The following is a 20,033-nucleotide window of genomic DNA, read 5'->3' on the forward strand; positions in this document are numbered from 1 at the left end:
AGAGATGCCTTCGGGAGCATACTTTGGAGATGAATGGAAGCACTGACCTCCTGAAGACCGACCCTACTTGAATTTTCTTTAGTAGGCAATCCCAAAAATGACTCTGAGAGCATACTTCGGAGATGATCGAAGGTGCCAACCTCCTTAAGACCAAGTCCACTCAAATTTTCTTGGGAGCCAAACTTCGAAAAGATCAGCAGGCCAAAGCTCCATAAGGAGAAGAGTCTAGTGCGATGACCCGAACTCAAACCAAGAAATGAATGACAACACAAGTAAAAAACCGAAGTCATATACTTTAGAAACTATCTATACTTTTATTATCTCATAGTACCTACCTGACCCGAAACTGAACAAAAAAAGCTACAACAAAAGGTCGAAACTTGAGACGACAACCTGAACTTAAGCAAAAGTAAATAGAAAGGATGAAAATCGAAGTCAGATACTTTGAAATTTTTTTTTTTTATTTTCATTGTCTTTGTACATATACACTGGCCTCCATAGAGGCCGAACAAAACAAAAGGTATACTAAACTCAGTGTACTTGAAAAGGGACTTCATTCTTCGTCATCGTCTCCATCGCCGCCTTCACCATCGACGCATTTTCGAGGCTTCATGACAAAAGCTCCATCCTCGATCGAGATAACGACATGGCTTCCACCGTCCGAACTGCAATGCAATTCAGCTTCGAAAATGGGGGGCAAGTGATGGAAGAAATATTGAACATCTCGACCTCGGACTGAACCGACCTCGGTACAAAACTGAGGTGAACAACTTTGGCCCCAGCCGAAGAACCATCAACCGAGGAGCTGATCGACGTGTGCCGATAAGGAAGGATAGTCCTAGCAATGGGCCGTCGTGACGGCGACTGGCTAATGCGATAGCTCTGCATTTGGTGCATGGTCAGTGTCGTACGCCACCCACATGGACTGACCCTATGTCGCGACTGTATCACCGATCGTTGCCTGGCATCATTGTACGCCACGTCGTATAAGACTAGCCCCCCCATATAAAGGGAGCAACTCGGGGGACTTGCGGTACATGCATAATAAGCACTCACTATTACTTACAAAGACCACCCTCTGCTGAGATATCTTCCTTCTACATTGTTACCTCGTAATGCTGACTTGGACATTGTAGAATCCCCCACCGAAAACTCCAAAAAATGATTTTTTTGCAAGCTACCCAGCAGAGGAGACTAGTGCCCAATGCCTTAACCAGCCTGCTCAGCTCACCTTGAGCTAACCTAGGATCGTCCAAGCTGCACTTTCACCTTAGTTCGGATTTGGCGACAACAATTTCTAAACACATATCTTAACAGTAATGCTATAACCATTAATATCAACGCTTGCAAATTAGTATTTTGTTAATAATATTACACAATATTTATAACATATCATATTGTCCTATATTAATAATATAGTACTAATTATATAATTTCATAATATAATATTAATAACTTAACTTTATAAATATTATAATAATAATAATTATTATAATTAATATGATAATATAAGTTATTCTTTCATAAATGAGCCAAAATATTTTATATAGTAATTATTAATATGATAATAATTAATAAGAATATATGCTAATAACTATTGTAATTACTATTTATAGTTATATACTGTAAATATTTTATAAAAAGAACTAGTAAGATACTTTCTCAACCTAGGGCTGCTTTATTTACCACCATTCGAATTTAAAATATTTTAAAATTATCTTTGAAGTTAGTGAAATAATTCAATATAATTCCAGACCATCAAGCGCCCAACACTTTTTATTTTTATTTTTTTGGTGTAGCGGCGTCTCACTACAAATCGTGAGTACGTCCAGAATAAACACAAAGTAAAACACGCTCAAGCGCCCAACACTATTGGGAGTATAATTTTGCTCTCGGTTCAAAAATTAACTTGCCATTACTTCAAATCTCAATCTAATCTCTATTCTCCTTTTCTGATCCTTTCTCACTGCCGCCGCCTTCTCCTCCTCCCCCTTCCGTCGTCTTCATCCCTCATCTTCATTTAACCCGGTCCCAAGCCCCATGCGCTCCCCTTCTCATCCCTCCATCCTCTCCTGCATCACGGAGCTCTACTTCTCCTTGGTCACCCCGTCTCTACCTTTAACCTTGTGTGCAGCAGCATCCATATGCCGCCCATCTCCCCATCTCCCGCTCCATCCCATAACCATGCGTCACATGGAAATCAAAGAGCTCCGTGCCATGCGTCATATGCCTCGTCAGCGACGACCTCGCCGGCGGTTTTCTTTCAATGGTTCTGGCTCTCGTGAGAGGGCTGGAGCTAGACGGTGCAAGAGTGGGGAAGAAGGGGGAGAGGGAGCATCGTGCGAGGTACGCGACGGGGATGAAGGAAAATGTTAAATTTCCAAATGGTAAAGATCCCTTACTTTTCTTCTTAAGTTCTTATTGGCGCCAAATAGACAGCATCGCGAGGAAGTGCTATCAAGATTAAAGGATTTCAGTCACAAAAATCTTACATGATCATCGCACGAGAAGAACTTATGAACCTAAATAAATAAAAATAAACGATAGAATCACATTTAACTGCTTGTCTAACTTCAGAAGCCACTTCGAAACTTCCTAAACTTAGATGGTACTAATACTTTCTAAACAAAAATGATACTACAAGAAAGTTAGCCTCAAATTGAAAGGATATCTAAATATTTTTTTTAATTTTATAATTATGATATTATATAATAATTAATGCTATAGTAATTTAACATTATGTTAATTGTAATATGATAAATAATATACTATCAATATTATAACATATAGTAATAATATCAGAATATAATAGAATTAGTATTTAGTGCAGTATTATACCAATATTATTTTATTTTATATGATTAATTATAATAATATTATAATACTAATTACAGTAATATATATAAAGTTAGGACAAGAACCAAGGCAGTTCTCTAGAGACCACAAATTGATCAACTCCAATATCCAATTCCTTTAGATTCAGAAATCGAAAGGTTATGCCATTATTTTGGTTACAAATTCACAAAGCAAAAGGAGTTAGTGACACTATTATGACAACCAGACACAATTCACGGTTAAAAAATCTTGTGGTCAATTATATGACAAGATAATGACAGCATTGCAAGAAATGCCAAAGTACAACGATTACCTCTTCATTAACCAAATATACGATTCAGCTAGAAATTGTCATATTAATGATAAATATTCTTTCTTCGAATATAAAACAATGGACGGGTAAGGAGAGGTAATTCACTGAATCTGTCAGAAACGCAACTACATTCCTGTATGAGAGAGTAAAAGAAGACACCTATAAGAGAGGCAAATCACTGAATCCAAGTCGGAAATGCTACTACAATCTGAGAATCTGAGCCTTGGGCACTCCAATGCACAAATCAGTTACCGCTAAACCAGAATCTACCCTTCACCTGACTCTAAGCTAGTTCCTCACAGGTGAATTTTCTAGCTTTTTTGGAGGTGAAATCCCAAAACTACCTCATATTTTCACCCATCACTCTTGTTGAAGCGTCCATGTTGGAGCTACCTTGCCCGCTGCAATGAAAATCCAGTCCCTCTTGTTTGTCATGGCAATGTCCATTGGTCTCCATTGATGGCATGTTCAGACCTTGCTGATTCTCAAATATGACCGATCCCCCAACCTGACCTTGAGAATCCTTGCTCACCTCGGACATCCCAGCATCATTGCCGGAAACCCTTGAAGCATCATTTATCTCAACATTTCCAAGTTCATCATTGGTGGATTGCACCACCCGCTCATCTTTATTTCGAGCAAATCTCCTTTTAGACCATTTTTTCTTAAAATTAGTCTTCTTGGGTTTAAGTTGTTTCACGGCTTCAGTGTTTGTTTCCTGCTCTTTCCCCTTCTTCTTGCTAGGAAGAACAGCATACTGCGAGGCACCATTTGTTCCTGTCTCTGACTGTCCTGCAAAGGACAAGACCAGATCATATTGAAAATGTGGAGAAATCCAGGCAAAGCCTTTTATGTTCAAGCAAATAGATAATAGCTAGTAGCCTACTCTGGATTGCTAGAAGAGCTGTTCGTGCTGCTTTTATCTCTGCTTCCTTTTTTGTTCTTGCAGAAGCTCCAATATACTGAATCCCACCGACCTCAACAGTACATGTAAATGGATTTGTCCCGGAGGGTTGCTTATTGCATACGTAGGACGGGATTGCATAATTCATTTTCTGTGCATACTCCTGAAGCAGATTTTTGCATAGGCCAGTTTCATGCTGCAGATAACAGTTTCTGATGTTAAAACTAAAGAAGAAGACTAAAACATGAAGATCTACGATACTGCAAATGGGCCCTATCATGAGAAACTGGTTACTGTAAGCATCTGTTATGATCTTATGGAACAAGGTGCAAATCCTTTTCCACATAATACCTAGACATGTAAGGACTCAGCAAGTAATGAACTTAAATTTTAAACAACTATAGAGCTGTTTGGTTTGACAGAGACTAATTGCACTGATCTGAATGAGCACATATTACACACAACTCGTGTCAAATACCATGCTTGAATCAAGTGAACTTGGAATCAACCAGATAGGCTGTCTTGTTCACATGCTTGAATCAAGTGAAGGAGATGATTGACAGATGGAATTGCTCCACATTCTTTAGTACAAATCACAGACTTAGACAAGCCCCTTTCTTCATTCAGCAGTGGAACAACCCTACAAAACTTTGACTATACAAGACAGGCGGGAAAACTTCACTCGAGAGAGCATATAGGATATGTGGCAGCACCTTTTATGCACTTCCAAATCTTGGGTTAAAAAAGGACACAGAACAGGAGGCAGGACAAAGCATAGCTGCAAGAAGACCAATAAACATGCATAACTATGAAACCAATTTTCAAATAGGCCCTGTCAAAATGGACTCATCTTCTTTATCCCAAAAAACCGTTCCATGCAACAGCCCCTCGTGTTGCTAGGTTGTCCATGAGAACGATATTTCCTTGAATGCTGTATCTTAACAAATGTTTGTTTTGTAATAGTAAAACTGGACTTACAGACAAGTTTTTTCTTCTCAATTATTTTTCCTTCTAAAATAACAACCTCCATGAGCTTTATAAGAAAAAAAATATTATTTCATAACGAAAGGGAAAAAATTCTCTCATTTACCATCTCCAGTCTAGAGTTTGACCCTCCCTATCAACCCCAACAATAGCCACTAATAAAATCATAGACTTCTCCATCCATTAACATCTCAATAGCATGGGTTTTTTGACTGAAAATACGGATCTGAATACCTCAAACCCTTAAAACCCATTTCCCCAGCCCTTAGATTTCTACATCAGCTACCAGTTTAGGGAACAGAACAATTTCACAGCATGTCTGTCCCAAACTTGACTCCATCAACTTCCACCACTCTAATGATGAACCCTGTGTAAACTTCTTAGATGATTCTGTCCACTTCTTAAATGAGTCTGTCCACATGAGAACCCAAGACCTATTCATGATCCAGTTGAAATAAAAACACCCTCTATAATTCAAACTTGCGTCGAAAATGCCCTTCATTCCTCCGTCTCGTTTCCGTTCATACGTATAAAATACATTACATCTATGGAGTTGGCTGAAATTTCATGTGACCCGGTAAACAGAATATACATTCTATCATTGGTAGATCGAACCGTATAGTTCGATGAATAGTGAGTCAATAATAGGATTTTTTCGATAAGCAGGAAACTTAAGATTAAGATGCTCTAGAATGGAAATAAGGGAATGTATACAATACCTACATTTAGTCAGATTCAATTTGAGAGATTTTATAGATTCATTAATCAGGGCTTGATGGAAGAATTTCATAAATTTCCAAATATTGAAGATCAAGAAATTGAATTTAAACGAATTAGTAGATGCTGCCAAAAGGAGTGGCAATGCCGTAAGCAAAAAGAAAGGGACTCAGAGAATGGGAGAGGTGACTAAAGGCCCTACTTAATCAAAAGCTGGATACGAAAAAGTAGATTCTTCATCCGTAACATTAGACTACTCTTTTTAGAATCCCCATCCAGGTTTTCCTGGGCCTTATATAAGTCATGCCGAGGGGCTCGGCCTAAGAGCTATATCGTACCCTTTTGAGGAAAAGAAGGTAGGGTTCCAGCACTCAAATCAGAATTTGGTTGACCCCTTATAACTTAAATCAAAGGACGAGAAAGAGATTATTGGTTTTCTTGCTCCTGCTTCTTCATCTGCGCTCGTCAAGCCAACTTAGCTTTTTGGAAGGTGAAACAGCGGTTGAAGCAGACATTTCAAAATGACAAAATCGAAGATATTTAATATGCATTTTGTTGCATTGGGCTCTTTCATAAACCGATGTAAAGATCAATTAGTCCACCATATTTTTCTTTACAGAAAAATAATGAGATGGCTCCATGTCCTCTAGTTCATCATTTGTATTCTGATCTAGGAGCAATACCAAAGTGTTTTATCATCTAACTAGCACATCTGTCCTTTGCTCCTCTCCATATGCATGGGCTTTAGCCCTGATTACTTAATTTAATTTCTTATAGAATAGAAAGAAAAAGATATTCATCTTACTTATTGCTTGTTTGGATTGAAGTGCACTAGAATTCTTATCGATACTGGAACTCATAGGGAAGAAAATGGATTTATGGATGGAATCAAATGTGCAGTATTTATAGAAAAAAGTATTCAGTTATTGGGGAACAATCAATATACTTTTAATGTCGAACAGGATCAACCCAGAAATAAAGCATTGGGTCGAACTCTTCTTTGGTGTCAAAGTAATAGCTATGAATAGTCATCGACCTGGAAAAGGGTAGAAGGAAAATGGGTAGAAAAACTTATTAGATATCATTCAAATGATTTCAGTATCTAATAAGTTCTACCCACTATTGAATTTGAACCAATGACATCTGCCATATGAAAGCAATACTCTAACCATTGAGTTAAGTAGGCTATTTATCACCAAACAAAGGACCCATCACTTAAGCCAGTCCCCTAGTTCTTAGTCTCACGGCTCAATTTTCATACTCAATTAACTAACACATGATTGATCTTCAAACTATGACTCCCTAGCCCAGCATCTTTCTTGGACAAGTTTTATTCCAGTCAAATGGATACAGATACTTGAATACTTCTAAAGCCAAAAACATCCCTCCCGTCCATCCAAAATGCTGTAAGCATCTTTCTCCACCATCATCCTTGGAGAACTGTATTTTGATCAAAATGGGAATCTATAGAAAATAATCTCTCCCACTCCTCCATAGGAATTCCAATAAGCACCTTTTCCAGCATCTGAAAGGTAGAGATAAAACTATACTGGCAGATCAGAGTGAGCAAATTCACGATTCAACTTGTCTCTCTACATCCGATCAACCATCTTTAAAATCTTCACAACACCACATCATAATGAACAAGCAACCTCTCCATTATACACCCCAAAATCAACCACCTATCGCAACCAACTTCCCACTTATAAACATACATAGATTTTATACCATCTATACAGCTCACTTTGAGGACAAAAGCTTCTTCCATCAAAATTAGAGAAGCAATGAAATCTAATACTCAGCCCAATATCAAGTGTCTGTAAATCAGGATTAAATTTCTAGCTACGAGAAAACAAGGCATGCAAGGATTCTACTATCAATAACAATTGGCAGGAAGGGTTACCACATACCAGTTTATGCTCATTCAAACAAAAAGAAACCCACAAGTTTCCACTATCTAGAACAAGCATTGAATGAGAAAAGAAAAGGTAAGTTTTGATGTAAGATCTGCATGCATCTCTGAGGCAGAAAATTACAAGCCAAAATGACATGCAATCTCATCTAGATCCCAGATAAAACAATATATCCTAAAGCATAACAACTTCTTCGATTTCATTTCATTTAAATGCCTCATGTTTGCATTTACTATACATTGAAACCAAAATATAAGTACCCCTAGTTGTGTCCATGGGTTAACCTTTTCAAGATTTAGCAGTGTATTACTTGTATAGGTTTTCTACCCTATTATTAGCTGAGTTGTTAATTTTCACTAAAATTATGAACATAAACCATGCAATTGAAGCCTAGAGAGCATGTCTTTATCTTAGCATAACTGATAACCAGCCCAAGTTTACGGGGTCTAAATTGATGATGTAGAATGCACCTGACTAGAGAGAACCTTGCATTTTAAAAAGCATGTTAATGTAACCAAATAATATGTAGGCACATGGGAATATATTGCAAACCTAAAGCAAGCAAAAATATGTAAAGAAAAGGATAAGCAAAGTAAAAAGTATTTAAACAAGAACCAGCATGTCTAATGTAAATAAATAACTAGAGACCTTTCACTCAAATGTTCAAATATTCAATCTAGATACAATATTATCTTGGACCTTACATCATTTCAAATGGCAACTATTACTTTCTCAACAATTTTGTAACATATCATTTTAAAATTTGTAGGAAACAAATTGCACATAAAAAGCTTCTAGAAAAGTGTAAAAATGCAAAAAACTATCTGAAGGAAGGCCTACACCAAGGTAAGTTAGACCTTGTTCTTAAAACAGTATCTTTTTGGACTCTGGAGTGCACGTGCATGTCCGCACACACGTGAGTGAGTGAGAGAGAGAGAGAGCAGCAACAGCAGCAGCAGCAACGATGAGTGAAGACAACATTAAAAGTGTGTGGTCATTCATTGAAGCTCTCTGTGTGCCTCCTGCCATAGTTCAAGTATGCCAAGCTTCTATGGGCAACATTGGCTCCCAAAACTGCAAGGTTTATGGTAAACTATTCCAAATACCATCAGAATGCATAGATAACCCAAATTCTGTAATCACTCCTAATCTAGAGTTAGTAGATCTAAATGTTTGCATAGGCAATAGACATGAGCAAGCTTTCCCATCATCCATTACACAAACTTCAGATTTAATCATCATTCATCAACCTCTGATTTACTCCCTTGGCAACTATGCAATGATTCCAGACAGGTAGGTGAATAAAAAAGTATGCTAGGTGAGGCCAGTTGAATAAAGAAGGCAGGAGAGAATATTAATTTAAAGGGAATTGACGACTTCTAAGGGAATATAATGGGTAAGCCCCCTATTTCCACCCTTGGTTCTAGTGATCTTCCTAACATGAAAACCAGCAATGGCAGTGATTCAAGAGGTCAGCAAATAAATATGGTAGGATTTAGATTGAGGGTACTCAAATGGGGAAGGAAAGATGGAAGCTACTATAACAAGAGTTGAGATCTTTGGGAAGTCTATGGCAGCTGCCTATCCTACTAGTTGTGCCACTGGATGCCTTGAGCCCTTATGCATTAACATAAAACCACTAATCAATCCCTACCTTTAATCCGCTGAGTCAAATGATCATCTTTATGAAATAAAAAGATGTAGAAAATATCAGTCAATGGTGCAATGATAGAGACAGAAGTAGACAGTGGGTATGAAATGCAAAACCATTTACATTTCTTGAGCTTGACTGGAAAAACCAAATTACCAAGATCACCAGCCTAGGAGGTAAATGAGAACCTTTGAGGGGCAAATTACAAAATTTGACTGCTAATACAACCAAACATAAACCACACATGATATTTAAATCTTGTCAGCATTGCAAAATCTAAGGAATCAGCAATGATTTAAGTCATGATTTGAACCTGGAAGAACTTGAAGATGTTAAATACTGCATCACTGCATCAGCTCACATAAGAAAAAGACAGTCAAACACAGTAGACATCATATAATATTGGCAATTCCTACATTTTGACAATTTCATACTTCCAGTGCCACCCAAATATCAGAAAACCCAGCACACATTGGGCTTCTACACAAGTGTCCTTTCTCTTGAGAAAAGCAAATTCATGGTGCCTTCTTGACTACCTTCCCTCAACCACTGGTTCAAAGCCAGGCAGAAATATGACCAGATGTTTCCAAAAAAGATGTCCAAGTCAACAATGGCACAGAATAATCCATGTATCATATGTAATATTGCAGTGATGCAATCCAAGTAATAAAATCCTCTAACCTCACGACCTTAGGATTATACATAAAGCCTGTAGAATCTGAAAATTACAGTTGACTTATACAAACACTAAATCCCGAATATTAAAGTATCCTGTTTTAGCAGTATAAGCCTAGCAGAGACGGGGAGTTTGATCTCTCCTTCTTCTTCAGTCATTAGGAATTGAGAGTGAGGAGGTAGGCATTACTTCAAACAAGATTGGAGAGATGCTAGCATGAGTTGGAGACAGCTTCCATTGTTGATCTCGAGCCACATCACCACCAGAGCAGCAAGGGAGGGAGGCAAGGAAGGCGACAGGAACTAAGGAAACTAATGTGGGTTTGGAAGATTAAGGCAATGCAGGAGTTTGGGGATGGTTGGCTGCTTGGAGATTAGGAGATAAGTGAGGGAGAGGTGAGAAGAAAAAATGGGATAGGTACCAGGTAACGCCCTTACTAATAAGATGATGTTAGGGCAAGCATGAATGGCTTCAAGTCTTGGTAAGTTTTAATCAAGGTTCGCCGTACCAGTGCATACCGCTCTCTATTGAGCATATCTTACTAGCACCGAACAAAGACTCTGTACAGGGGCACATCGAGTCTCGATATGCTGAACCGACCCTATACCAAGTGTACCAACACTATATCAACATGGTACCGATACAAGATCTCATACCGAGATTACAAACCTTAATTTTAATCATTAGATCAGATGGTTGAGGGTTGTAAAGCCTCCAAGTATGAAAGCATTAAAGCCACTAGATCAAGATCCCATAGGTAATATACATGCACTCTTATATAGCCCAAGTTAACATACCAGAAATAAAATATAGTAATATATTCCTTACAAAATAAATAAGTTACACAGCATATAAATTTTGTCCTTTTTAATTTTTCAAACCATACTGAGCTAAATATATGTGAGCTTGCCCCAGCACATGCTAAGCTTGTTTAAAATTCAAGCTCTAAAACTCGGATCATATTAACTTTTTAACTAATCGAATAAGCCGGAATCTAGCTAACATGAGTCCAAGGTCTGTCGGATTGACCGTACCGACATACCGGTGGGCACCGATATCGATACCGGTTGGAACCGGTACCGAACCAGAGACGCGCGTGCGGATGAGACCGCGCGCGAACGTCAACAAAAAAAAACAAAAGAAAAAACAACGTGTCCGCGGCCCACGCGGGCTGCCAGCCCGCATGGGCGTGCTGCCCCATGAGGAGAACCGCGTGGGTTCAGTTCCCTGTGCGGGAATTGCGCGCGGGCACGCGATTCTCCACTCACGCGTCTGCGCGCGATTCCCAAAAAAAAAAAACTATGCGTCCGCACGCGTCTCCGGTTCGGTACCCGCGCGGGCGCTCTTCCCACACGTGGCATTAAATGGGCAGCCCGCATGGGCGCTCTTCCCCACGCACGGGCGTGCAGAAAAAATTCGCTTGGGCTGGTGGGAACCGTTTCGGTTCGCACCGGAACAAATACGGAACCAATTTTATATGCTATACCATACCGGTGTCGGTACAGGCTGAACCGACTGGAACCGGTTGATTCAGCATCCCATGCATGAGTCACTAGCAAATGGCTCGTTCATTTGATAGCCCTATGAATGTCGACTGGGAAATTTGTAACCCCAATGTTGGGATGGATGTATGTGGGTGCACCTTTCAGTCTTATCCCATGCATTCTCTTGGTTTTTCTTTCCTCTCTCTCTCTCTCTATCTATCTATCTTCCCTTCCCCAAACAGAATTGGTAGGAGGCTATTTAAGTTAAAAAAATGTTTTAAGTCAATCCGCATGATCTATCTCAAAAGCATCTTGGTGGGATCATAATACATCATATAATATTCAACATTTTATGCATCATAGAGTTTCTTAAAAAGTCTGATACAGAAGGTGCCAACTTCTAAATTGGTAAAGTCTTCGATACCATCCCCACCCCCACCCCTCATTTTGTAGCTCATTGTCATCTATCAGAAAAAGAAAAATACAATAAAATGTCTAATACAACAATACAAACAAACATTCAAAATCCAAATAAGGAAAGTATGATTACAATTAAGAAAGATCTTGTTTAATATTCGTAACTGCAATACAAAATCCATAACATGTCTATCCTTTTAGGGACAAAAAAAATGGAAGAAAAAAGAGAGAGGAAGAGCTGCCTTAAATGTGTGTGTTTCCCCTTCTTGCCCCTTTAATGCTTGACCTGCAACTGAGCCAAGTCGGGACCGAGATAAACATGGTCCTAACTCAGACCCAATTTCATTTTGGGTCACAATTTTAGACCTTATACAACCAATCGATGAACTAGGTTAGGTTTGGTCAGGTTCATATATTGGGTGGGTTGGGTCAAAGATGACCTATACCCAACCACATGCATTCGATTCAAGGTCTACATAGGTTAGGGTCAAGGTTGGGGCCTAATGCAAGAATAGAAAAATACAATATTCATCATATATTTAGAAAGAAAACTAATAATGATATGGATAAGAAGTACATAGGTTTAGTAAAAGTATGTTAATATGGATTTCTACTACTTATATTGCAATAAGAAAATGGTTCAACCTTAATTAAACCTTCAGTCTACAAAAGTATAGTTTTAGTTTCCAATCTACAATCTGACTAACATGGCAATAAGACAAATAACAGCGGGTTTAGGGATTTTAAAGTTCGAGTTTTTGGGATAAGCTTCGAGCAAAACTGGGTCAAGTTAGATCAAGTCATCCAATGTTTTACATATACCAGACTTGGGTAGTATATGGGTCAAAGTCTAGTCTAGGTTAGATAGGAAATATATTGCCCTCCTTAGGCTGATTCACTTTCTTAAATGAGTTATCTTTCTAAACTTAGGCTTGATTGATGGGTTTAAAAAATAGGGTCGGGTTAGGTTTAACCAAATGAGGACTTGTTCAGATTGCAAATTGACCTGACCCATTAGCAACCCTATTATCGCTATTTCCAGAAATATTAATATTTAAAATGTAAATTTAAATATAATCAATATGTAAAAAACTAGATAGTTCCATTGTGACATGGAAGTCACGAGCTCGAAATATAGAAATAGCCTCTCCACTCGTGGGGAGAAGGCAACGTACATCTGACCCTACCCCAACGTTGGCAAAACCGGCACTGGGCACTGTACCAGTTTTTTGACGGGACAAATCGGTACGGGCCTATGCCGTGCCGGGCCGGGCCCATACTGACACAGTTGAACAGACGGGGGAGAGAGAGAACGAGAGAGGAAGAGAGAAAGAGCGGGGGAGGGAGGGAGGGAGGCCGGTGGAGGCTGAGAGGAAAAAAGAGAGGGAGACGGGGAGGGAGGGAGGTCGGCGGAGGCCCAACGCCAGCCTCCACCGGCCCTCCGCTGGCCTCCCTCTCTCTCCCGCTCTCTCTCTCTCTTTTTCTTCTCCTTCTCTGCCTCTAGCAACGGATTTCATTTCCGTTGCCAGAACCATACCAGTGAGTCACCGATACGACGCAGAATGGTAGAAACCGCCTCCAATTTGGGACGGTTCCCCCAACGTCCTACAGTAGATAGAGCCACATGCACTAGTTGCCTATAAAAAAATAGACTATATGGAAGATAATTAATTAGTAGATATCTAAAATAAATAAATAATTATATTAGATGATGTGCACGCAAGAAGGATCAATCCCATGGCTTCTAAATATGTTTGTACCAGACAATACATAGACAATTGAATGAATGGCTATAGCGATTTTTTTCATGTTTATATATAATACAAGATTGTAATATCAAGCTAGAAAAGCTAATGATGCCAAAAATTCAGCTTCCACACTAGACTAGGCCAAGATTTGCCAACTCAATCTAATATTAGACAATATCATGCTTTAGCAACTGACTTTGCAAGTAGAATCTCGTTTCTAAAAGTTCACAGTAATTGCATCTTTAGCAACAAATACAAATTTCTTGTAAAATTTTATGTTCTCCATCTATTAAAATAAGGTAATGTTACCATAGACTTTACATGTTAAGAGATACAACTTCACAAATTAAGAGTAGCACAAGTATTATGATACAAACTAAGCTCTTTACTGGCCTATTGTTTCCCCTGCTTAAGTGAAACCCTGCATCCCTCATTATTTTGAGGTACAGGCTAGCAACACTATGGTGAAGAGAGAAAAAGCCATGAGCCTAGAGGCATCTTCAATGCATGCTCCATCTTGATGACTTCCCATCTCAATAGAATGATTGGCTTTGACTTTATTTAGTATTGTTTTGATTTACTTAGGTTTTTTGTTGTACTTTGAAAGATAAAAAATAAATAGTAGTGATTACGAGATAAAATTTAGGGTGGTATGAGAGAATATCTTTTGCTAGTGATAAGTAACTTAAGGTTGGTAAAAATGGAAGTTTAAATATGATTACTCATTACATCTTAAATGGAATTAGTGAGCACGTGATGGTACCTATAGTAGGTTTTTTCTCTATGGCAATAAAAAATAATTATAACTTATGACTAAATTTTAGTATCAAGACTGGTAAGAAATTGAGCCTAAAAATGCTGAATTGCACTGTAATTCCACAACCTATACCGGAGCATACTCTTGGTTTTTGCCTTCAATTGCATCTCATACATTAATGGCACATGATTTGAATTGAACCTCTCCAGTTAGACAACATGAAGAAGATCCAAACTCTTTATATCTAGAGACCACTTGCTCTACCTTTACCCAATATTTGAAGTAATCTACTCTTTGCTATTTCATGAGCCTATTTTTAGAGAACAAATCTTTGACGCCATCAGCATATAGATGTTTATTTATGTCCTTTGTAGGAAAAAGATAACATCTTTTTCATTGTGCATTATACATACAAAATTAAACCACATTCTGCTAAGTTTAAGTAATCATTTGTCACCTTTTATCGAAAGAAGTCTAAGTAATATTTCATTGCTGCTAATCTTTGAAAACTTCAACCCCGAGCACACGCAATGGAGCCGTAGACAGTCAAGTGAAATCCAATCCACGAAATAATTTGATCTATGACATCATCGTTGTGGTAAAGGTCATAAATGCTCTCATATTCTACCTCATGTGCATTGCATGTGCTTCAACTAGTTTTATAAAAGAAAGTTATTACAGTTTCGGTCATAAGATTTACAATACTGATCAGAGTTGATGACCCAACAAATGAATTCTTGTGGTCGACAAAACCATCAATTTTTAATTGTGAAAAGGTGATAACTGACTAGGAGGGTTGCTAGGTGTTATAAGCATGTTGGTCAGAGAGAACGGAGGGGAGGGGAGGGAAGGGGGGGCTAGATAGATAGATATATATATATAGAGAGAGAGGAACTTTAAGGTTGGATGATCCTTTGATAACTTGTAAGCATCCAAGGTCCTGCACATGTAATAGATATAGCTAGCCCTACATGCATGCATAGGCACATGTCTATGTGTGTGCTCCTTCATAATTGTATCATCTTTCAGAAATTGTTCTCTTAATGGGTATCTTTGAGCATGTAAAGCTAGACAGATGTCTAGCATGAAAAGCACATGCAACCATGGAGATAAAGGAAAAGAAAAGAATAGAGATAAAGGAAAAGAAAAGAATAGAGACTTTTTGTGTGGCTGGCCCCCAGGACGACAAGAAAAAATATGTCCAGAATCAATGAATATGATACAGTTCAGTCTAGAATCATCCCATTGCTGCATGAATAAAATAGATATTTACAATAGATTATGAATTGACTTTAAACATCTTAAAATGCTGAAAACAAACTGCAGAAATTACATCCACTCTATGTCCCTTAAAAGGAACATACAGCATAATAATAAAGTAACATCAAGAATTAATTAAATGGTGAGTAACTCGATACATGTGAATACTGTGGAAACAGGTAAGCATAATGACGAAAAGATTACCTTAACACATGCTAATCCTCCAAATCTATTATTTTATAACATGAATATGTAATAATGGCCAAACTAAAATGCCTGTTTACTCAAAGTTCAGCCACTGAAGGGTGTTTACAAGCCCAATTAGATGAGGAACACACAAGCCACATGACATGATCATAATTAAATTCATTTGTGGACATACTGGAACTACAAGAGAAGATCTCTGCTCCATTCAGATGAGTCCCCAATTATCCAAGGTACACTCTATCTAAAATTGAAAATTCATTCACTGCAGAATTTGAATGGGTGCCACAATCCGATTTACAAATTTGGCCATGTCCTGGTGATAATTTATCAAAATATAACCCAAAAACCAGCATTCAAATTGTGTCAACCCGAAGATAATCCATGTCCATTTCTTAACATATTAAGAGCACCAATCCATGAATTTCAATTTTTTATTCATAAAAGAATTATATCCTGTGGCAAAATGAACAAGGGCATCCAGCATAAGAAAAGTCAAAAATCCAGATATGGCGACATTATTGATATATAACCACATACATGGATATTGATTTATTCACAACTTTGACATGGTTTCTTTGATAATATTGCAATCAATGTTGCATATGTTCTTGTACCTAGCATACCATATTATACTGATACCGAACCGATACTTGGTATAGGAGACATATCGAGAGTTGATATGCCAAACCGACTGATACTATGCCAATATGGCACTTGTACCGGGTACTGAAACAGGTTTGCAAGCCCATGGCCATAATGACCATGTCTGAAACCAATACAATGGCCATTGTTACATTATAACAGCCATCATTCTAAACCATGTTTAGTATTGCTCCAAAAAGAAGGGGAAAAATCTAAGTTGTCCCATTTTTTTCATCCTAGACCAATGTAGAGTAATAAGAAGACTAAAACTAACCTTAAAGAAGACCTAAAATTAACCTTAAAAGTTAATCTCAGATATCCATCTACTTTAATCAAACATAATTACTTCAAACTTCAGATGTATTCACTTGAGGAAATGCAGTCACTACCTATCTTAAGCTAAGCATCACCTTTCTATAATTTTTACAGCATTCGATGCAAAAAATAAATTGAAGGGAAAAAAGAACCTTATTAGATTAAAGTTGTTTGATTGCATCACAGTCCTACGCAAGCAGACTTCAAAGTATGGATAAGACAAACACATCTCAAACAAGTTAGAGAGAACAAATTGGATTATATGAACGAGATAAGAAGAATAATATATAGCCACAATATATCCGCCGGACGTGCTTCAACTCCTATATCAATCACCAGGTAAGGGATATGAAAGATACATAGAAAATCCTGCTTCCTCGAGCACTATTATGCATGGAAAGGGGCACTTTATAATTGCATGCAGATATAACTATAAACATCCAGAAACACTTTCTGTGAGAAACATCTCAAACTGTAAAATGAAAAGCAAAATGGACTTACAACTGTAGGTAAATTTTCTTTCATCTGGCCTGACTTGTGTATTTCCATAAGTGCAATCTCAGCAGCTGACTGTTCGGCAGCCTTGCGGTTGAAGAATCCAGGCAAAGAATCATATCTAACATTATTAACAATCACTGTTGACTTGAAAACAGGCTCATGTGAAGGGCCTTCCTTCACAGTTTGATATTCAGGAGTTGGAAGGCCAACTTTCTGTGCATACTCTTGCAATCGACTTTTGAATACATAGCAATTTGCCACCCCTATAATCAAATGAAATGATAATCATTAACACATTTGTGAGGTAGGTAACTTCCAAATGGTTGCAAAATCTCACTAGTCAAAGTTACTAAAGGTATTTCCTTATTCACACTAACATGACTTGAAAGAGTTTTCTCCTAGTAACTATCACTAGAATCCATGCCATTAGTTCATCCGATACTTGGTATTAAGATAGCATCATTTTAACTTAATTTCTCCCAAAATACCAACTAAAACTCACTGTATATCTTCCGAGATAATTAGAAATGAAAGGCAGTCGAAGCAAAATGAAGTCCTTTCAGAGTCATTAAAGACATCTGACAGTATAGAACATATGGAAGGGAATTATTAGGAAAATGATGAGCAATTGAAGGATAGCTACTGATATATATTACTCCCATTGACCCAGAGTTCCTTTTTGTGCATACAGCATTATGCACAGAATCAACCATGCCTTACCACGGCTGAAAGAAATTGACTGTCTCGCTTTTTGTCATCCCCAAAATATCACCTGCATGGTGCCCAAAAACTGGAATTGGAACTCACCCCCATGAATTATCTTCTCCTAACACTTCCAAAACTTACATCCAACCAAACTAACCTACAGTAGATTAAGGAGCTGAGCCTACAGGATGTTGCCTCATACCTGTAGATGCCTCTTTTCGTTGAAAACTAATTAATCTATATTACAACGGCCATAATCCCGGAAATTCACCTAAACTCACGCAGTAACTTTTCAAGCATAACAGCAAGAAAGAGAGATTGAAATATCACAATAAGATGCAAAATGTCAAATATGCTAAAATCGATCGAGCATATGAGCAATTCACAGGCGTAAATTACAAAATTGAATAACAAAAGTTGCAGGGATTGAAATTGATGATAATTTAACGACAGGATAATGAAAGCTGTTCCTGATTTCATAATAATCTTGAAGGGAAATTACCATTAGGGCGAGACGGCGGGGGGTTCGGGAAGCAATGGGGGCCGGAGAAGGCCGCCATGGGGTCGGCGTGGCGGTCGAACCTGGGGGCCGGCGGTGAGCTCTCGGCGGCGGGCAGCGGGTGGGGAAGAGGATTGGAGAGCGGAGGCGAAGAAGAGTGGAGGCTTTGGGTGGAAGGGGGAACGGTCGCAGCCTCGGCCTCCAAGCACGAGGCTTGCAGTCCTTCTCCACTCCTCGCGGAGTCCTCCATGGGCTAGGATTTACGCAGTCCGGCGAGAGCCCTAGTAACGTTATAGGAGGAAGCGAGCAGCGACATGGATCGAGTAATTGGGATCCAAACCCGAACCGCCATTACTCTGGTCTTACCAGGATCCGCATCCGGACAAAGATTTTAGGATTGAATTTTTTTAAGAGAGAGAAGGAGAGAGAGAGAGAGACGGTGACAATTATGGCCAAGTCCGAGTTCCAACGTTATGATTGAAGTAAACCCTAGCCATTGCTATATCATTATATATTAATAATAGTTGATATTTGATCTTTGTTCCACCATTATGGCCATCCTAGATTCATTTTTTGCCGGTGACAATAATTTAAATTTCAATCAATAGTTAAAATATGATTTTTATTTTATAAATAGGAAATTGAATATATAGTACAGGCATTTTTTTTTTTTTGCTACTGGTCATTATTTGTTAAATAACAGTAAATAACAATCACCATAGTCATGGTGCTTTTAAACTCAATCAGTTTATAATATTCACGTAACTTTCAAATTATAATAGTCAATAACAAAAAAGAGAGAAACCATCTACACTATAATTATCCAAGCTTAAATTCCAAGGGATGCACCATTCAATATTCAAACTCAAATCCTTTATTTTCAAGCAAAAAGGTATGATTTAATATTGATCTTTATTCCATTGTAATAACCATTCCAACAGGGAATAAATTTTTTTTTTAATTCATTGTTTGCTATTGAAAAAAAAAACTCAACCAACAAGCATAACTTTTATTTTATCAATAATAATTTGAATAAATAATGAGCTAGATTTTTTATAATTGGTTTTTTTTGTATAATATCAAAAGATTATCATTGTGATCAGCCGTCTTTTAAACTTTAACAATTTTTTTCTTCTATAAAACTTTCAACAGCCCCGTGCACTATCCGCTACATACTACCTATTGATGCAGGAAAGGGGTAGGATAGGGATAAGAATGAGTGAAAGCGTCTTACCTACACTCAAACTCTCAAAAAAAACTGGCGTCTCACCAGTAGATAGAAGCATCTCACTTTAGAAAAATGAATTCAACTTCAACTCTGCCATTTCTTATTCATCATCCCTCCTTTTATAAAGAAGAAGGTTGGAAGTGCAAAAATTCAAATTACAAACGAAAACAGAAATAACAACTAGTTGATATCCAGCTGAAGACGAGAAATTGAAATTTGAAATAAGTCAAATTCAAACTTTGAATGAAAATAATCAAACAGAAAGACTAACTAACTCCAT

General features: G+C 37.9%; 1 protein-coding gene across 1 annotated transcript; it reads right to left on the minus strand.

The window, feature by feature from the left end:
- Window positions 1-3,128: 3,128 nt before the first annotated feature.
- Window positions 3,129-18,904, minus strand: LOC103720145 (double-stranded RNA-binding protein 8-like). Its single transcript, XM_039123516.2, has 4 exons — window positions 18,529-18,904; window positions 17,325-17,584; window positions 4,035-4,248; window positions 3,129-3,940 (listed from the first exon to the last, which is right to left on the minus strand). Exons 1-4 carry the CDS (start codon window positions 18,773-18,775, stop codon window positions 3,489-3,491), a joined length of 1,173 nt encoding a protein of 390 aa, XP_038979444.1. The 5' UTR covers window positions 18,776-18,904; the 3' UTR covers window positions 3,129-3,488.
- Window positions 18,905-20,033: the final 1,129 nt, after the last annotated feature.

This window comes from Phoenix dactylifera, chromosome 2 (genome assembly GCF_051530095.1).
Source record: "Phoenix dactylifera cultivar Ajwa chromosome 2, Ajwa_hap1_PhDact_Kaust_v1.1, whole genome shotgun sequence".
Taxonomy (NCBI): Eukaryota; Viridiplantae; Streptophyta; class Magnoliopsida; order Arecales; family Arecaceae; genus Phoenix; species Phoenix dactylifera.